This window comes from Sturnus vulgaris, chromosome 10, assembly GCF_052056855.1.
Source record: "Sturnus vulgaris isolate bStuVul1 chromosome 10, bStuVul1.hap1, whole genome shotgun sequence".
Classification (NCBI taxonomy): Eukaryota; Metazoa; Chordata; class Aves; order Passeriformes; family Sturnidae; genus Sturnus; species Sturnus vulgaris.
In genome coordinates, this window is record NC_142252.1 from 19,771,594 (window position 1) to 19,789,050 (window position 17,457).

Here is a 17,457-nt window from a genome sequence, read left to right on the forward strand (position 1 = left end):
GAATGATCCAGCCTGGAATAGCTGGTGGTGTGGCAAAGAGTGATGGAATCCCAAAACTTTTCCCAGGACTTGGAGGTCTTGCTTTTATTTACAGCTCTCTGGAAATTTAGAGACCTTGAAGTGGGATGTTTTGGGAATGTTTGGTGAAAATTTGTAAGGCCTCTAGCCTTATAAAGACTAGGCAGTTCTTTCATTTAACATAAACATTCAAAGCATCTTTGTGCAAGTGTAATTACCGATTCACACTTTTCCAGTAATTTGAAACCATCACAAGAATTTCCTCTGCAAGAAACATTAGAGAAAACAACTCTTTATTTTCATACAGAAATGGAAGAATCAAAGTTCATCTGTATTCTCAGAACTGAGGTATTTATTGTTCCACAGGAGTAAAGGTGTTGGATTGTACCTGTAAAGGTGTTCTGTGCATTTCCACTCTGGTGCTGGATACCCATGGAAACACCAAATCCTTCACCTACTTACTCTGAACGGAGTAAGGAAGAAGATGAGCTTGCTGAAAACATCAGGAAACTTGAGTCAGATTTTTGTGACAGAGGAAATCTCCCCTGGGTGCACATCTGGGGTGCCTCAGAACCAGGGCTTCAGCACACCACAGGATGTGCTTGGTACTTTGCATGATTGAGCTCTTAGTCATAAAAACATATTTTACATACAAAAATACAGCAGATGTCCTTCCAAAAATCATCTCTGAAGTGATATTCCCTCTCTTTAGGTTTTATACATTCAGGAACAGACATTTGAGATATATTGTGAACAGTGCAAAATACTGTTTTACATTTCTTAAACCACGTGCTGCAGTACCTTTAAGCGCCAGCTGAAGGAAAGGCTGAGAAAGGTTTGATCCTCAGAGCAATTCTGGTCCAAGTCGAACTTTTGTTTTGAGAGTTGTAAACAGATGCCTTAGAATGCAGAGAATCATCTCATTTCTTTCCAGCTAAGGTAGTCTCAAACACATCAAGCCCTGCTTTGAAGTAAACCTGAGCTGAATTGATGCTGTTCAGCACCTTTGACAAGGCTGCTTGAACGGTCTCATTTGACTGATGTAGTTTGCAGTGCTCCAGTGCCTCCAGCAGTACTGAAAACTGGTTGGTCCTGTCATCCAGTCTATAAAGAATATTTCTGAAAGAGAACAATGGAGAGGATGGTAAAATTTTTAGTCAAAAACAATCCACCAGATGCCATCAAGAAACCCTGCGAGTATCAGCCACAGCTTACAGATGATAAATATTATGCACAGTAAAGCTGACCCATGGCAGATTGAGAGACAAATGCATATTTATTATGCCTCTATAAACTGAATCTATTCACTGAACTACGTGTACTTACATTGGAGCAGTTACTAATCCATCAAAGAAGTCTCACATTCTCTTTGACCATTCAAGATTTTATTCAAAAGCACGAGCCTAGACCTATCACACCCTCATGAAGGATTTTGTGTCTCAGATGAATTCCATTTATTCCCCTCTAAAAGGAGTTTAGTTATTGCTGTGAACCCTCAGCACAGGTTTTGTTTTGTTTTTGTTTTTTCTATCTGTTCATGTTATTTATTTCACACTTCAGATGTGAAATTCCAGCTACACTGAAGCCAATGGTAAAACTCTCCTTGCCTTCAGCAGAGACTTTATTTCATCAATAATCCTTTGTGGTTTCAGAACAAGAGTAACCCATCTTTATTGTTCCATACTAGAGAAAAGAAACAGCACACACAGCTAAACCCTTGTGAAACTAAATCTGTGTTTCCCAGTAATATCTGCAAAAAATGTTAATGGTTTGTAGAAAAACAGATGCAAGAGTATCGTGTGATCCCTTGGAAATGTTATCTGTATGAGGTGTGGAAGGCTTGGAATTCAAAGCTAGTCAGTGATTTTAATGGGACTCTTTGAAGAAGGCTATAAATGTTATCCAAAACCAGGTGTAATCATTACACTAATTAGAAAAGCACATAAATATCATAAATCTCCACCCAGGCACTCCTTTGATTGCAAACAGAAGTGAATGAAATTTGAAACAGGAAAGGCACAGTGATTTGGTGCAGGACCTTATCCTTGAATACAGGACAGGTGTTTGGGGCAGGGGAGAAACTGTTTTGCTTCATGGGAACCCAGCAAGAGACAGGACAACTCACACATTGTTAGTAACCCAATGGCACGACAGAACAGGCCAAATGGCAACTCCAAATCAGTGCTAAAACTGCCAATTTTATTTACATAAGACAGATGAACACAAAAAGTGCATCTTATAATTCTGTGCATCACCTAACTGCAACTCTGCCTGGGGGAAAGGTAACAAAGTAGCCCAATAAATGACACCACAGAACACCCACAATCTTTTGCCATGTCTTTCAGCTTTAAAAAATGTTTTCAATGAGAGGCCATTTTTTTTTCGAAGATATTAAATAACTCCTGTACTCACATGGCAATTTTTCAGTCTATGTTTTTACCCCCCAATACTAGGTATACATCCAAACACAGCAGTGTGCAGAAGGAATGATGAGTTTTTTCATCCCCTGACAGCACTACATCCAGACAGTTCCAGGGGTCTGCACTGCAATGAATTGGAGATCTCGACAGAGGAGAAAGGGTTTGAATCCAGCACTGCAGCAGAGACAGTTTAAACAATAGGGCATCACTGACATCGACCATTTAGACAGAAACATGTTAGGAGGACGTGCAAGAACAGCTCAGTGGGGACAGAAAGCCCCATCAAGAGGGCAGAATCAGGCAGCTGTGGCAATAACTTGCACTGCAGCAGCCACAGGACCAGCCCCTGCTTCCCCAGCTCAGAGCTGATGCTCCTGTTCCCTAACCAGGGTGCAGCTCAGCCTCAAAGTGGCTCAATTTATCTCGTGGACCGTCCCAGAGCAGTGTCTGTGACACAGTAAATGAAAACTGTGTATGTTGAGAACCAGATAAATTCTTGCTTGGTTGGTTTTTAAGGATAGGCTGTGCTATGGGAAATAGTGCATTTTTCAAAGCAGGGATTGATTTTGCTCCCTCAGTTCAGGGACTCCTGCTGAGATCAGTGCAAGCAGAACCAAGCTTTTGAAGAACTCTCCTCTATAGTTCCTGCAGTTCACAGGGAGAAAGAAACCTGCTCACAGCCCTCAAACACCTCCAGCAGCAAGGACAGTGCTACAGATAATCACATTTCTTTCTACCCTCAGGAGAGATCTGGTTGCTGGTGGCTGGGAGAGTTTGACTGAGCTGGAATTCTACTCCAAATGCCTACAACACTGGTGCCCTGATCTGTGCTAGGATCCCTCTAATCCTTTAGACCAACTTATAAAAACATCATAAGAGAGCAACCATCAGCAGAGCACCACTGACTTAGACTGCAGAAAGGACTCTAAAGAGAGGATGGTCTGAACATGGGAACATTTGGGGACTGCTGAGACAATGTTTGTGGTGAGTAGGGACAGACCTCATGTCCCGTCATCAAATGTGCTCTCAACAAGGCACACAAGCTAAAAAAGATGGTTTACCCTGACATATAAGGGTGTTAATACAGTCTAAATTTACTGCTGTGATTTTGGAATCACTGGTAATTCTACAGTAAATACACAGGCATGTGATCCAAGCAAAGACAAGTATTGCTAATCCACCCCACGTGAATGCAGGGGAAATTAGTGTCTGATGAGACCTCAGTTGTTTGATGAATGAGACGAGCAGTCTACTGTCATAATTTTAAAATAATCTCTTAACTTCTGAAATAGTAACAGCTTCAGAATAGCTGATTAAATAGTACGACCTCATTTATATTTTTATGTATGCAAATAATAATAAGTAATGTAATACAGCACCTGTTTTTTTTCAAATTTTCTGCTAGGAGTTCTCACTGGGATCTTGTATTTTCCAATTACTTATCTTTGCTTGGCAAGCATGCCACCCCTTTGTCACATAAAATAATTTCTCTCTTTATGCATGTTCATGAGAGCCAATTTATACAAGGTCACTTCTCATCTCTGTTGAAGCTTCATCAAATGAAAAAAATGGTCAATCCAGTTTATTACTTCCAAGCCTTTACAAGCCAGAAAAGTGTTTCCATTAAAGATTACACAGGGACTGAAAAATAAACCCCAGCCATTTCACTGACACAAGGTATCACCATGTGCCCACAACATGCAGAATGATAGCAAGAGACTTTAATTTACACTGTGAAATTCAATTACTTAAACATTCCTTAACACAAATTGGTTTTGTAGCCTACACCTCTAAAACAACAATTCCAGCCTGTGGCCTAATTGCTTAAGTATCTACCTTCATCTTTAACTATTTTATCTAATAAATATAATTCACACAGTCAGCCTGACCCCCACAAAACAAAAAGACGCTCCTAAACAGAAAACTGCAATACATTATTGATGGCACTGATGAAATTACAACACACATCATTCATCCTAATGGGTTTGTTTCTATGACACATCCCAGTGACCTGAGAAGTGCAACACTGAGGTAGCAAACCTAATTAATAACTTCAGGCAGTACCACTGAAAGAGATAAAAGGGCTACAAACAAAACAACCAGCCTTAGCAAAGTAAAGAAACTATAAACAGAGCCTTTTCTATAACTTTGATGAGTCCTTAGCAGGCCCAGGAGCACAAGCATTCCTGACCAAAATAATGCCATTAAATGCTGTTCTACATAACCACACATAAGGAGCTACTGTCACACCCACCAGATCAGAAGGAATTTGAAACATTCTTGAATGATGGACCGTGCTAGAAATATATTGATTTTAACACAACTTCAATATTAGAGCAACTGGACAGTACAAGATGAAACAAGATTAGCACAGTATTCTTGTCACGAAAAGCGATTTTTAGCTTACAAGAAAATTTTGTCTGTAGGTAATGTACAACACAAGATGAATTATTCAGGCACTTACAAACAGACTCCTACCTAACAGCCCACAGATTTCAGATTTTGAAAAGTAATTATTAAATCATTAGGACATGATGGTAAGTCTACTGTCCCACATGAAATGAGTGCAGGTTTTCTCTGTAGAATCACAAATTGTTTAGAGATAAATGCTGTGGGCAGCCTCTGTCTATTCCAGTTATACCACAATATGCTGTGACTTCAGCATCCTCACAAACTCAATTTTATAATTCCCTGAATTGTTTTTTCTTGTACTCTCCAAGGAAAAAAAAAAAAAAGGGCACACCAGAACAATGATTCTCTGAATTTCCCTTTCTTCTTCTTGTTCAATTTTGAATGCATTTTTCTTACATTTAGGAGTCTGTTTTCATTCATGTTTGTAAGACATAAAATATGATCACTTTAATAAATAAGTAAATTCAAAGTAATAACAATCTTTACATGTTGGGAATTCCAGTTCCATACAGTGCTTATTCATTGTAGGACATAAAATTATCAAAAGGTCTTCTTAGGAAACAGCACAAGAGGATTTATACTGGTTTGTTTACACAAGGTTGCACCTCACAAAATTTTGCAGTGAACATGCAGAAAGTTTCCTTTCTTCCTCTGGGATCCTCATCCTTTGATCTCCAGTGGTTCTTCTCCTTTCCTCTCATCTTATTTGTTAAACCTTTTTGACACCCACACGTAGTTTTGTTATCTTACCTATTTTATTTCACAGCAGCATTGTGGCAGACAGTTCATAATTATAAAATTATAGCTGCTGGCCATGTAAGATTAGCTTTTATCAGGAGGAAATACATGCCCTGGTGAAGTGTCATTACATGTCATTAGAGCTGATCCAGAGGAACCCTTTTTTTTTTTTTCTTTTCTCCCCTGCTGCTCTGGAAGCTGCTGACTCTGGGGCTATGGGATGGAACAACACACACATGGCCAGGGAAGGTGGGGATGTGGCACCCAACCACTCAGGGCAGCTCAGCTGTAAATGTCACCACTCCTTCACTGCCCTAAGTCCCCACAAACCTAGCAATGTCATTTTTAAGGATCCTCTGTTTGTAAGATGTTGTTCCTAACTTTTGTTTCCTACACATCCTCTCCTTTTTTAAGGAGCCATCGACTGCCTTCCCTTGGTGCTCTGGTTTACAGGCTGCAAATGGTTCTACCAATATACATTCCAGAAAGTGATATATTTAAAATCATGTACACGCTGAGGTGAGTGTCTGCCTGAAAGGGATGTATCTGCATGTTATCAGCAGTTGATAAGCTGCAGGTAATCAAGATATCAAACCCAAATAAAGTCTAACCACCTGAAAGGCATTTCAAAGGCATCGTTATGTGACAGTGGTAAAGCAGATAAACTCTCTCCCTGCTAGGTACAAATTTATCTTGCATAAAAGACAGGCATTAGGACACCTCTAATTGAGTCAATTATGGCAAATGGAGGTTGTGCTAAGTGTGCATGAACAGAATCCTGTTGGGACAGGGGACCACAAGGAGGCAATTATTCCAGGTTTGAGTACATTTCTGAGGGGTCAGTTTTAAATAGGGCTTCTTTAAAAAATTAATCCTGATTTTGCAAGCTCTGGGAAGTGTCTCCATGCTTGGCCTGACTGCCAGCCAAATAAACAAAGGGGAAAAGAGAAGCCAAACTAGAAGAGTAGTGGGTTACAAGATACATTATCTTATATTTCCCTACAGTTCTCTTTGATTACAGTACATTTTAAAGGTAAGGGATGCACTCTTCTGAAACACATTAATCTCTCACTGAAGGATCACTAAAGCCTAACCTAACCCTAACTCTAGCCTAAATTTCACCTTGATTTTACCTTGACAAATTTAAATCTTTGGGAGGGCCTTGAGGGCACCAATACCAGATTCCAAAGCACATGAACGAGCATTCAGAATCCTAAAGAGAAAGAAAAAGGTCTATTAAAGAATTTAAGCCAAGAAAGGTTGCTTGAGGACTTTTTAATGACCCAAACTCAACATTCACAGAAAACATTCACTTTCATTTCTGTTCAGAAACATGTAAGGAAAGTATTCTTTTGATAGTTATGTATTTATATAGTTATATATTCTGTCAACAGAAAAGACTGACATAAAGTAAAGCTAACAATGCTAAGCTTGATTTTCTGATAAAATAGGACACTGCTCTGCAATGGCTGAGAAAAAAATGAAATACTGAATCTATCACCACCTGTAGCCAAACTTTTCCACTTTTGTTAAATAAACAGTAATTACATCACTTCCTAATTTTTGTGACTTTTGATAGCAAACAGTGTCTAATATAATATATGATAACTATGAACAAATGGAAGCTGCAACTTGAGGCAAGTAGCAAATCATTAGAGGACTGATGGTCTGGAACAGCCTCAAATAAGAATAATGGAGCTAAGAAGCCTGACTAGCTTAAAGACTGAGTTTGAGTAAAATCAGGCTGCAATAAAATATCTATTTCCAAGTGCTGAACAATAACATTATTTAAAAAAACCCAAACAAATAGAATGCATTTGTTCTTCGAAGTTGCAAGCCACTATTTATCATTGCTAAAGAGAAGTCCTCTAATTAGGCATTAATTCTATTTCTATTTTCTATTATTTTTCTATTTCTATTGGGTTTTACAGAAATTAATTAAGCTATTTTATGTAGAAATTCTTGAAGAAGCCACAGAACCCACTATCAGAGTCGTTGCCACAGAGCTTCCCAACCCTGTGTGCAGCTGATGAGAGAATGATGTATAGTCCATGGAAATGTAAAAATTCCTTAAAAACCCCCAGCACTTTTTCTGTGGTCCCTCAGAACAAGGACTTACATTTATACTTAAGAGTGATGATGCATTGAACAAAATTGACACAACTATATTTTAAAATGTTATTTGCCAGCAGAAACTGGTATGAAATATTCTTTGTTAAATTTCAAATAATAATAATTTCAAACAAATATAAGAATGTTGTTCTTTGAATGATTTATGCTACACTTGCTTTTCAAGTAAAAGAAACATATGCTTGTGTGAATAATTTGGAGGAAACTATCTGTCTTTTAAGGATGTCTCAGTCTGAAACACTCAAATTCAAAGCAGATGTGCCACTATTTTGAAGAACTTGAGGGAAGTGAATTAATAAAATTATTTCCAAATGGCTCACAGCTGATATTCTGATGGCTTCATAGGGCTTTTTATTCAGAAATCATATAAAACATCCTCTTCCTAAGGAGGAATCTCATTCCTAAACAAAGCAGCAAGCAGTGTCCAGTGCTTAATGCAGGAAACTGGCTTGACCTTGATCTCCAGTTCTGATCCCGACTGGGTTTGTCACCCAAATAACCCCGTGCTGTGTGACATGGGGCCATTTCCACAGGTCATTGTCATAAGGGTTAACGAGGGATAAAAGATTATGTCATAATACGTAATGCATCTTTAAGAAATGCCTAAAGTTATATCATTATTACCTTCAGTGGCAGGTACACACACAAAATTAACACTTCTTTTAAGCCCCAGTTAAGGTAATTTTCCTGTTAATGATCTCATCAACACATTTCTAAGCTCTATTGCCTGGGTAATATATTAGTGGGGGAATATTGCATATTAACTATTTTTCCCATGAATTCCATTTATTTTTGTACTATATTCAAGAAGTGTTCTTGGCTAATATTTCAACCATAGACAAATGGTTCTTATCTGTCACGAAATGTGGATTCATACATTTCTTGTGTCTAAAAAATTTTACCATTCCTAGTATTTATAATAAAGATAAAATAATGTATAAAATATTAAGTTTCTATCATATTTAATAAATTATTCAGAAGCCATACTTTGTATAGCTTCCTGAGATCACAGTAGATTTTTTTTTTTTCTGGAACTAAATATTCTTGCCCTATTTAGCACCATAAGTGCAGACCAAGCAAGATCTGCCAGCAAGAGACACGGAGTGGAGCTGCATCCCAACCACAAGACTTGCTGGAGTTGGCATGAGAGCTCTGCACTGAGCTCACAGAACAGCTGGGCCAGGGCTTTTACAGTCAGCAGAACAACTGCTGTGAAATGGGCTAAGGACACATATTAAAATAAATGGCATTTTACCAAAAAAGAAACTTTTTTTTTTTTTTTTTTTTTTTTTTTTGCCAAGACCATGCACATTCATGGGAAGCATGAGGAATATTATTTCCTGGACACAGTCTTGTCTTCTCTAATGCTGGGTTAAATTACAATATAATAATATTTACTGGATCACAAACATAATGGGTCTGATGTACAGAGAGAACTCTGTAAGTATACAAATCAACATAATTTAACAGATGGAAGAAAAGTCATGAGAAGTACATAGAGGAAAAATAAATTAATATATGTAAAACCAGGGTCCCCTTCATATCAGGGAAGTGAGAAATCTGTTTTCATGCCATGACTTAATCCCTGATTACAGAGGTTTTCTGCTTTTGCAGGTGTAATGAAAAGATTTTCATGTTCCTTGTTTAAATAAGCTTTAAAGTCTGCCATAATTACAGCCCTGCAGATGGCTAATTCAGTAGTATTTATGCAGCAAATGCTCTTTAAATAGTAAAAATTTACAAGACAACAAATACAGTCATTAATTCGTGGCCATTACATGTATCAGTGATTCTCAAGGAAATAAACATCTCCATTGCCACTCAGATGGATCAGGTGTTTTGAGTATAACTATCACTCACTTTATTACAGCTCCTCAGTATGAAGAAAGGGCATAATTCAGCATCGTCATCAGTCATGAGAAAAATAATAACCATAGCAGGAATTTGTAAGAGCATTATCAGCCTAGTAAATGCTACTGGTGTGTGCTAGGATAAATGTGCTGCTCCATACTTACAATGCAAAAATCACAACCACACTGCTCAAACACTCTAAAGTTCAAAGGAATAAGGCAGAAGAAAATGGGAAGGCATTTTGGGTGTAAAAAATACATTTGGTCAAATGCTTATCAGAGAGAAGAGAGCTGAACAACAACTGCAGAACTGAGAAACTCCAGAGGAGGATTAGACAGAGAAACAAGTAATTCCACTGTTCATAACTCCATTTATAAGCTGTGAAAAAATCACAGAAGAAAAGGAGTTGCAAATTTTGAAAGACACAAAATAGGAGGGTCAAAAGTCAGGTAAGAAATCATTGCTGTGTTGGAAGAAAAAAATTCATTTATTCTGACTGAATGGCAAAAGCCGAGGTACACTCTACAACCAGCACACAATTCTTTCCTTCTTCCCCAACATATTTCTAGCATTGTATTTACAAATTGCACATGGCAGATAATAAGAGACAGAACATTATCTACTGCTGCCAGTGAAACATGAATTATTTCAGTATTTCCCACACTAAGGATCATTGACACCATATCAAATCACTCCCTGCTCCACATAATACAAAGCAGAACAATAAAAATACTCCATGCATTTGGTTCAGGCTGGTCAAAAAACATCTCAAATATCACTACAAAGGAGACAGGAAAGTTTTCTACTTGAAGCATAAATGAAGAATTCAAAATGAAAAAACCAATCTCCAGAGTTTATACAATGAGACAGAACTACTGTCTTGGGTAGAAACTCTGGGCTAGGGTTTTATTTTGCAGGTGACATTGCACTCCATGATTATCCACGTTATTGTTTAAGATTAGCAGGATATTTGCATCTTTAATGCTTGTCCTCTGTAAATCCAATGAGCAGCTTGTTTACACACGGAGATATAATAAAGTCTTTAATTTTCCTACTAAACATATCTCTAGAAACTAGACTCTAAGGGCATGTGTATTTTGAAACCTGAGAATCTGCTACTGTTTACCAGCAAAGCAGAAATAAATCCTGTAGAATATACACATGTCAGGAATGTACATAACAAATCTCAATCTGAAAGGAAAATATTTGTTTTGATGAACAACACACACTTGAGTGGCACAAGTTCAGCAGTGATGCAAGTTGCCTGTTTAAAATGGTACTAAAAACACCTTTTGATTATTCTTTCATTTCATTATGTCAAATTCAGGGTGCACAATTTATCTTTGCTTACTGCCAGTATTTTGTTCAGTGCATTAAAATGTACCCATTTGTTGTAATTCTTCAGCCCAATGAAGTGCTAATGTCACACTTGGGTATCTGTGATGAAAAGAAGCAAAAGGAAGAAGTTTAACTGATACAAATGAGCAATAAAAACTGCTGGAGGTCTTTGCTGAAGACACAGATTGCTTTCAAAATCCTTGCTTTTCACCTACTTATTACTCAATTCACTCAATTACATCTATTAGACAAAGCACAATCACCCCTGTAACAATTCCATAAATAGTGGTGGCAGATGCATACAGCCCTAATGGATAGGATAAACTTGGCATGCTAGATAAAACTTTAAAAAGAAGGATTTTACACAATTTGACTTGGATTTTTTTATAAAACTGTTAAAAGAGCTGTCAGTCAGGACATAGCTGATCCTTAGGCAAGGGTCCATTAAGAAGAAAACACACCTAACTGGAGCAGAAATAACAACCTGAGCCCTTGTATGCCTCTTTTTGGCTTTAATTTTATGTACTGAATACACAAACTGTGATTTTAATGACTCTTTTAGGTTTGAAAATTTTGGGGGAGCATCCCAGGGGATCCTAGGAAATCCTGCATACTTACTATTGGATCCATCTGGTCCCAACAGCACCCATCATATCTGAAAATTAGACCTGGAACTGAAGAAATGTGACACTTTCTTTGAGACTGGAGATCTTCCTGCACCGACTGTGCCATGCCTGATACTCCACGAAGTTTATTTTGTTTTTTTCAATATTACTGTGCATTGAAGAGCTCTGCCTTTCAGCACAGGGAGAGGCTCTCTGTGAATACCTGAGGAGTGCACACCTGACAGAAACATCAGGCTGACAGGTTGTCAGAAGCTCTGGGGATCAGCAAATGTAAGAAGTACAACAAAATATACAAGGAACAGGGAGAACCCTCTCACTGAGCCTTGGCAAACACAAGATTTGAGCTCAGTATTTATCAATACCATATCAGATCCATGCTGTCTTGCTAGCCCAATGTTTTGGTTGGTATTTCTGTAGAGGGAAAAGCATGCAAAACCATGACATGAGCAGTATTTATTGAATCTTTTTATGACTCTGGTGAGGCTGACCATCTCATGGAGAGGACAATATGCTTGAATTTTTTTCCACCTATACAGTGCCTAAAGTAACAAAGTCTCTGTTCTTACATTAACCTTGTACATGCCACTGCTGTGTAATCTATGAGTATTACCTTTAGTAGCAAAATATGATCATCAGAAAACACACAGAAATGTTCCACACAAGTATACATTGCAAGAGTGGAAAGCAAGAAATGGCTAGAGGTAAGAAAAAACCGAATTTCTTCTGATTTTCCCATTAAAAGAATGACAAATTATAAATCTAAATAATTATCAGTATTATAATTATGCTGTGAGAAACAAAGAGAGATAAATGAAAAATAACAACAGCAATCCTATTTTATTCCTAGACATTTATTCTGCAAATAGAAAATCTGTCCAGGTTTACCACTGGGAATCAAAGAAATATTTCAGGTACAATAAAACTCAGCGATTTTCTCCTAACCCCAAATCAAGTCCCAGGGTAACTTTTGCAAAGCAGGATGTTCCTCAACCTATTATTTTTCATTCTGCCTAAATTTCTGGATAAGACTAAAACACCCTGATTAAAGCTGTGCTTGTGTATTTCCAGCTCAGTTGGAAATTGAGATCATGGGGAACCTGTGCTGTTGTCAGATTTGCAGTTCAGTGTCAGGAAGTCCAGGTAAGAGGGATGAGCATCAAAACTACAACATTTACTGTATTGAACAACCTGCCAATGTCAATAATGATTACTTAAATTTAGTCAAATATCCTACACCAATTATTAAAAAAAATAGAAATTTGAATTCTGCATTAAGTTTGATTACATTACTTCTCATTATAGATGCATAATGTATCAATTATGCCCAAATATTGCTCTATGACATTGACTGGATGAGGCATTTATTTCTTTTAAGTACCTTTATACAGTAAGAGACTATAGCTATGGGGATGTGTGTGCAAACTACAGAAAAAAAATTATATATAAAAGATGTATCAGCTCCTCTGCAGTGGAGAAGCAAAGGAAGGTTGCAACACTCCTGCAATAAAGAAAAAAATCCACCTTTCTTTTTAATTCAAGTTCTAGGACAGAAAACATAGCATAGACCCAGAGAGCTGTGAATTAGGACAAACACAAGGCTAAAAGTGATGCCTAAAACTTCAGCAAATTTGTCAAGTGCTTTGATTGAGGTTGAGAATATGAGTCCAAATGGGTATACAGGAAGCAATCATTTTTTCATGAAGAATACGTCCTTTACTGTGCACACAAATTCTTCCTTCAGAAGGCTGTAAATTACAGTATTTATGGAATCTTAATGATCTAAACACAGTTGGAGCCTGAAGGTCAAGGCTGCAAACTGCATCCTAAATTTCTGTTTACAGATGAAGCACAGTATTTATTGCTGTACTGCTTGTGCTGCTATAGTTAAAGGGCTGCCAGCATTTCCATTATAAACCACTATTTCAGGGGTTTATAACTTGCCTATCAATCTTCTGACTGGGATGAAACATGGCATACAAGGTCCTGGCTGTGAGACTGATTTTTTTTGTTTGTTTTCTTTACCAAATGACAAAAAGAATAAGCTTAATGTTTATAAACCAAAAAAAAGAAAAAAAAAAAAGGAAAAAGGATATCAGGTTTTTCAAGTATTTCTAGTGTTCTCAGTACCCAATTATAGCTTCCCAATATAAAACACATTCACATAATTCATCAACTAATAGAAGAACTTTCAATCCCTAAAAAATGAAAATTAATCTAAACAAGACTTACAGTTAGATGCTTTTTATTTTTTAATTAAACAAATGTACTGCAGATTTTAAATGGCAGCAAAGGACATCAGCAATCTGACAGTGTCCTTGATTCTCTTTATCTGTGTAGATTTACAATTAAAGGTAACAATTACACACCTTGGCACCGTACAAAGGTTGTATTCTTTTTAAATGAACATCTAAATGATGATACACAAGATGTCCTTTACTGTTGCATATTTCAGATGATGTCAGGTAAAATTATTCAGACTAAAGTCAAAGCCAATGTTTTCTCCTAGACATTGAAATCTTGTACTGTTAAATCTTGTATAAAATTTAATTAAATTGGAGGGCAACAAGTACAACGTTTTCACTTCCACAGTGTCTACTATGACAATGTGAAAGTACTTTTGCTCTGTACTACTGTGGAGAGCAGGTGAAAAATTTGTTACATTATGTTTGCATATCTAGTAATTACATTTTGGTAAATAACAAAATTAATAATGCAAGCACTGCAAGAATTCAAATATTAGAAGACCTCAAAAACGTTCTCCTTATAATCTTAGGCTTTGATATAATTTATTTTTACAAATTAAAAACTGGGACAGATTCAACAATGTTGAATGTTGCTGCTGCAATGCAACACATACATATTACATTATTATTACACAGTTTTATGGCTCCTTTGCAACACCATACCAGTTCACACAAGACAGACAACACTGCTAAACCTGGAATATTGGACTTTATCTAATCCCATTTTAGCTTATTTCTTTATGTTATAAATCCAGTCACAGCAGGAAGGAAGTAAATTAGCCCCTCCCCAAACGTAATTCTTCTATTTTCTTTATTACAGCTGTAGGGCTTTTATTCACTGACACTTTTGAATTTCCTATAACTACCTTGCTTTTTTTCCCCCCTTTGCTTTTGTTAAAAAATGACTGCATTTGTTTCATGCCATTGCTAATAATTGGAAGAATCCCTCTCATGGCTGGAGCTTTCTGCTTCTGTCTGTTTGATGTCCACTTTACACATTCACTTGTGTGAGACATTTGATAATTTTTCCCATCAAGTAAAACCTAAGAATAGTTTTGTGACTTTGGTTGGTTCTGGTGAGAGACAGAGACCTGCAGACTTCTTTCTTACAAAGTAAAAGATGGGATGACTACGACATCTTAAAACCAACCTGGGTAGTGCAGCTGAATACATACCAGAGCATAGTTCCAAGCAGAGACAAGATGTTGTGAACATTGACTGACTCAGGCCTGCTCATTAACTGCAATGTGCTGCCTGTAACTCGCTGAAATGCATCCAAGAACGCTGCTATATAATTAAATATGCTAAATAATGCTACAGAGTATCTTGTACAATTCTGAATCTTCAATGAACTGCACGAAGTTTTAAATAAAATATAGGTGGAGCTTGTCAAGCAGTATTAGACTTCAAAATATTTTCTTCTTCTGAAAGCTTCCTGTACCATCTGACACACGTTCCTGCCACGCTGCCATCACACCGTATGTCTCGTTAGCAGCAATGTCATGGCAGAAATGCTACAGTGCTGCATTCTAATGACCCCTTGCATTGTAATGAATTAATGTGTTCTGCAGAAAGGATGTGAGAGGGAAAAAAATTAGGTTTAATTTTGGGTACTCACTGAGGTTTTCTTTTTAAAGACAGTTCTGCAAACCAAGCATGGTGAGCACCATTTTAGGAACACCATGTGCCGTACCTGTAAAGCCCTGGAGGAGCCTGGTGAACCAGGAAGCTTTTCTCCAAGCCTTGCAGCACATCATTGAGCATCCTGACTCGGACAGGAGCTCGCTCCTGGGGGTCATTGGCCGGGCGCATCTCGTCCGACTGGAACAGCTCCGCCGTGTCCCTGAGCTGAGAGGCCACTGCCAGCAGCTGAGGGACTCCTGCTTCATCACCTGGGAACAGGGACAGCAAGACAGTCACCACTGATTCACAGACCACTTATTACTCCAGCTTCCAAGTCAAAATTAATAGTCCAATTAAAACCTGAGCCTCTTTTTCCCCTGTGAGCAGCACGCACTGGGTCAAGGGAAGCCACAGATCATTCTGTGTAACCTCTGATCTGTTCCTCAAAGATCAATTTGGGCTCTGATGCTTTAAGAGCTAATAAGCTGTGAGGAATGATTTTTAGGGTACAGCTTGAAATCTAGCATTGAAAAAAAAGGCATGCAGGAAGCAATGGTTATAAATCAAGAACTACATTTCCTACCGAGACTGAATTTATTCAACACCATTTGATGCTGTTGCTCTTGAGTCTGAAAGCCTGTGCTTGGATTCCATAATCACTGCTCTATAGAATATTGTAATATGCAGAGTTTAATTGAATTTGATTCAACATTTTAGAATCTTAGCAGTTAACAGCAATTGTAGAGAGTATGTGAAATCGCTCCTCTTAATCACTTAAGTCATATGCCAATGAGCCAACTTTAATTGATATCCTAATGCATATTCTAATCCAGTCAATATTTTCAAAACTTTTTAAACTTGAGTGTTAATTATTGCTTTTTTAGCAACCCCACTCAGACGCAAAAGAATAAAAGCCTGCAGCACGTAGGAGCACACCATGATTTCAGTATTTCCCTGTTCATAGTCCAGAAAGAGAAATGTGAATTTCAGCACTGTGAATGTGCAGCCTCCTCCCGCCTGCAGTGCAGGTGAAGAGTGTGGCCTCCTTTCCCAGTGTGTGCATGGACTGCCTTCATCTTTCCAAGCACATGGAGAGAGAAAGCAGAGCCTGAACCTGATAGAAAGTCAAAAGCAGTATCGGTCAGCACAAACATTTCCAGAATGCAGAAATTATCTTTAAGGTCAAGATTCACTTTTCCTATTGGCAAGAAATCCAACTGTCCTTAGATTTTTCAAATAATGCCTTAATCAACATAAACCATGCAGCTCTAGGAGCTCTACTTGAATGTGCAAACCTCAGGGAGTTCTGCACCTTAGTGACTGAGATAATTAAGGCAGGAAAGTGGTTCAGGACTCAAGTTCAATGAATTTTCAACTTCCTTGTCTAAGATACACATGGAAAAATCACAAATAGTAATTGGGGAACATTGACATGGTTTAACCTCTGCTGGCAAGTAAGTACCATGCAGCTGCTCACTCACAACCACTGGCTTCCCTGATGGAATGGGGAAAAAATCAAAAAGTGAAAACCAATGGGTTAAGATTAGAACAGTTTAATAATTGATATATGAGGATGATGTTCATAATAATAGTAACAATATAGCATCAAAAGAGAGACATAAAACCCAAGACAGACAAGTGATGAGGAATTTTATTGGCCTGACCATGTTCAGCCTGGCCCCAGCAGCAATCAGCCTCCTTGGCCACCTCAGTTTAAACTGAACATGATGTTCTCTGGTATGAAATACCCCTTTGGCCAGCTCAGGTCAGCTGTCCTGACCATGCTCCCTCCCAGCTTCCTCTAACTCCTCTCTGGCAAAACATGGGAACCTGGAAAGTCCTCAGGGTAAGCACTACCAAGGAACAACTGAAACATCAGTGAGTTGCCAACCTTCATCTCATCCTAAATCCAAAACACAGTACCAGCTACTAGGAAGAAAATTAACTCTATTCTAGTTAAAATCAGGACAAACACCAATCCATTTCTCAAATTATTCATGATTGGAGTCTGAAAGGTGAGCACATAATAGGAATGGAAAAGCAAACAGGTATAACTAA

General features: G+C 37.8%; 1 protein-coding gene across 3 annotated transcripts in view; it reads right to left on the reverse strand.

Moving 5' to 3' along the window:
- Positions 1-276: 276 nt before the first annotated feature.
- The window catches only part of NAALADL2 (N-acetylated alpha-linked acidic dipeptidase like 2), a 406,364-nt gene continuing 389,183 nt past the window's right edge, over positions 277-17,457 (reverse strand). For all 3 annotated transcript variants that reach the window (XM_088171014.1, XM_088171013.1, XM_014871509.2), the window contains 2 exons: positions 15,470-15,668; positions 277-1,137 (listed from right to left, as the gene is read on the reverse strand). In XM_088171014.1, the coding sequence (XP_088027140.1) occupies positions 939-1,137; positions 15,470-15,668 (398 nt within the window). In that variant the 3' untranslated portion in view covers positions 277-938. The remainder of the gene's footprint in view (positions 1,138-15,469; positions 15,669-17,457) is intronic.